At 33.3% G+C, this 3,010-nt stretch overlaps 1 protein-coding gene across 1 annotated transcript; it reads left to right on the top strand.

Annotated features, from left to right (window-relative positions):
* Positions 1-805: 805 nt before the first annotated feature.
* On the top strand, positions 806-1,706 carry LOC122609673. Its single transcript, XM_043782625.1, has one exon. The coding sequence runs from the start codon at positions 832-834 to the stop codon at positions 1,597-1,599; it is 768 nt and encodes a 255-aa protein (XP_043638560.1). The 5' UTR covers positions 806-831; the 3' UTR covers positions 1,600-1,706.
* Positions 1,707-3,010: the final 1,304 nt, after the last annotated feature.

The following is a 3,010-nucleotide window of genomic DNA, read 5'->3' as shown; positions in this document are numbered from 1 at the left end:
ACAATCACTGAAGGCGCGATATATACGCTTTCAGATTGAATCAATTCGGTGGTTCACCCCAAATTATTCAACCGGATACAATAAGTGATTAGAGAATTTTCTGTGTAATTTGTATTTGAGTTTTGTGTGAAAAACAGGGAGAGAATTCTGTGTGAATTCGTAATGATCATAATAAAGAATTAGGGCCTATTAACTGCCTTTATGACAGTTAAATTTGACTTTACAAGATTGGCAAAACAAATCCCTTAAGTTCTGAAAATTAATTTTCTAAGTTGTTTTTGCCCCAGCCAGGCTCCCGGGAGCCCCCAGACCCCTGTCCTTTGCCCTTAAGATTATAATAAATTAATATAGGCGTGCACTCCGCACCACGTCACTAAACTTATATGATATATTGTTATGATTAAATTACCAGTTAACCCAATTACACTAATATATCCAACAAAAGTTTTCTTATTTTTAATGTCTAAAAAACCTTAAAATACTTCAAAAAAGGCATGAGTTGCAAGTTTGGAAAATAAGAAGTTAATTTACGATATATATATTTCAACCACTGAGATACCAAAATCTAAGTGGCTACATATATATAGGATCTGGTTTGACTCCTAGTTTTGATACTTTAATCAAAAACGAAGTACGTAAACGATTACATCATTATTATCAGAAAACAATTCATGAGTTTATAATTAGCTACTCCTTAGACAACGGAGTGCTTGCCAAGAAAAGCGATCGAGGTGACATTATATATTTCGACTCTATATAAATACTCTTTGTGCTACCAAATTCTTAATTATCTATCAGTCACCAACAACTAATTAAGCAACTTTCATCAAAATGCAAACACAAGATTCGGGGCTCTCACTGAGCTTCAATTGTTACTCTTCTAATACTTTAACATCCAATGCAATTGCCAAAGTCATTCATGAAGAACACGCTGCAGCTCGATTTCAAAAGGTTGAAAAGGATTTTGAGTTTTTGGTGTTAAGTGGCGAAGAAGAGACCAACTTACAACGTTGGACTACTTTTCCTGTTTTCGATCGCGGTCTTCTGTTAGATGAGGAGGAGGAGGAGGAGGAGGTGCATCACAAGAATTATGTTGATGGTTCTGTTTCTATTACAAGTTCTTTGCAAAAGCTATTTTTTGATGATCAAGAAGAATCAGCTTCCAATTCATCAGAAGACGACGAATTGGAAAATATGTCATCCAAAACTTTCTGCCTGTGGAGGCCAAAGGCAGAAAGCGGAACCATACCAAAATGTAAAAAGAGTAGTTCCACAGGATCAACTGGATCGAAGAAATGGAAAATCCGGTGTTCTTTCAAGAGGAGCAATAGTGAAGGCAAGGAGCCCAATATTGTGTTGCTAACTACTACTCCTAATAATAACAATAATAATAAGAGGACTGATAGTACTACTAGTCCAAAACAAAAGCGGATTTTTGGCAAGTCGTTAAAGGCGCAAACTCCAGTTCATGAATTGTTTTATGTGCAAAGACGGGCAGAGAATGAAATGGCCAAAAAGAAATCGTATTTACCATACAGAAAGGATCTTGTTGGTTTGTTTTCAAATGTCAACGGCATGAGCAAAATGCTCCCCTTCTAGTTTAGGTAGCTACTATGTATGATCAAACTCGATTTTGGCTATTTTTAATTCCTTTTTAACTTTCGTTAGTTTGATCCTTACAAGCTCAATTCATTGTCATTGTAAATATACGGAGTATATTTTATTAATGAGATGTTTCCTCTTTCCATATGCATGGCAAGCTCCAAGTGAATTGATCATGTACGTGTTGTTGCATAAAAGGATAATTAATAGAGTAATTAGGTAAAACATGTGCAAAATGACGTACTCGCCAACACACAAATTAATCAAATATAGTCGGGTCCAAAACCAGCTAATTAATTAAACTGTAAGATTTGAAGTAAGAGAAACTCATCAATTACCAAAGGTTTGATGATTCAATAATCAAAAGGTTAAGGTTGTAAACTCAAGTTTCAATCGAAACATTTGGTGTGAATGAATATTAATTTAGATGGTTGTATACATGTATACCTTTTTGATTTTTGTTTAAAACAGTAATAAATCAGCCAATATATAATTTGATTCTTGAATACTATCATAGAAGTTTTTTAAAACTATTTTTTCAATAGTTGAGAAAGGGATCAAGTTAATTATGAAATGTTAAAAGTGAAATGGGGTGACCTCTTTCCAAAGTCTAGCACTAGTACTAGAGAAGCCGCCTCCTCCATCCTTTTAGCAAAACTCACGTCAGGGGATTACCCTTCTAGAAAGTCAATCCTCAGTATCAAATTTGAAGGGGAAAAAAACCTATACTTCTTCAGTTCGCAAAAGATTGTGTGATTTTGAATTTTTGAAAAATTTATTTTTTCAACAGTAACCTTAACTAAAATGTTATTTTCTGTCCCGTTATATTTTGAATTTTTAAACTTTTTTTTTTCTAAAATTTAACCATAGCTATTTTTGTTTGTGTTATATAATATTTGACAAAACTATATAAATTGATTGACTTTTAAATGGGTATAAAATAATTTTATACATGAATTGGGTGATATATAAATATAACTTTACATATTGCCTTTTTAATAAAGAGGAATGAACATTTAGATGTGCTAAAGATCAATTTCACCTAGCTTGCTAGTTGTATTAGCATATATAGGAATGACAATGGGTCGGGTTCGGAGCGGGTAATGTCAAACCCAAACCCGATAAGGAATATATGGTCCGAACCCGACCCGATACCCATCGGGTACCTTATCGGGGACCCCGTCAGGGATAAATTAATGCCCCAAAACCCGAAACCAATAAAAATAGTTATTTTTCAATAATAATTACCAAAATCTTGTTTAATTTAAGAAATGATACTATATGCTCTTGATGTTTTGAGAAATGGATATGCAAGTGTTAAATGTGGATACAAATTAGTTGATATAAGTATGAAAAATTGTATTTACAAAGGTGAAATATAATCACTTATAAGTGTATATATATAGGT

Source organism: Erigeron canadensis, chromosome 8 (genome assembly GCF_010389155.1).
Source record: "Erigeron canadensis isolate Cc75 chromosome 8, C_canadensis_v1, whole genome shotgun sequence".
NCBI classification, from domain to species: domain Eukaryota; kingdom Viridiplantae; phylum Streptophyta; class Magnoliopsida; order Asterales; family Asteraceae; genus Erigeron; species Erigeron canadensis.
This window is presented reverse-complemented; position numbering and strand designations above follow the sequence as displayed.

Bases quoted from the DNA above. Each gene is read 5' to 3' on its own strand.
- LOC122609673 (XM_043782625.1), top strand. From the start codon at position 832: ATGCAAACACAAGATTCGGGGCTCTCACTGAGCTTCAATTGTTACTCT.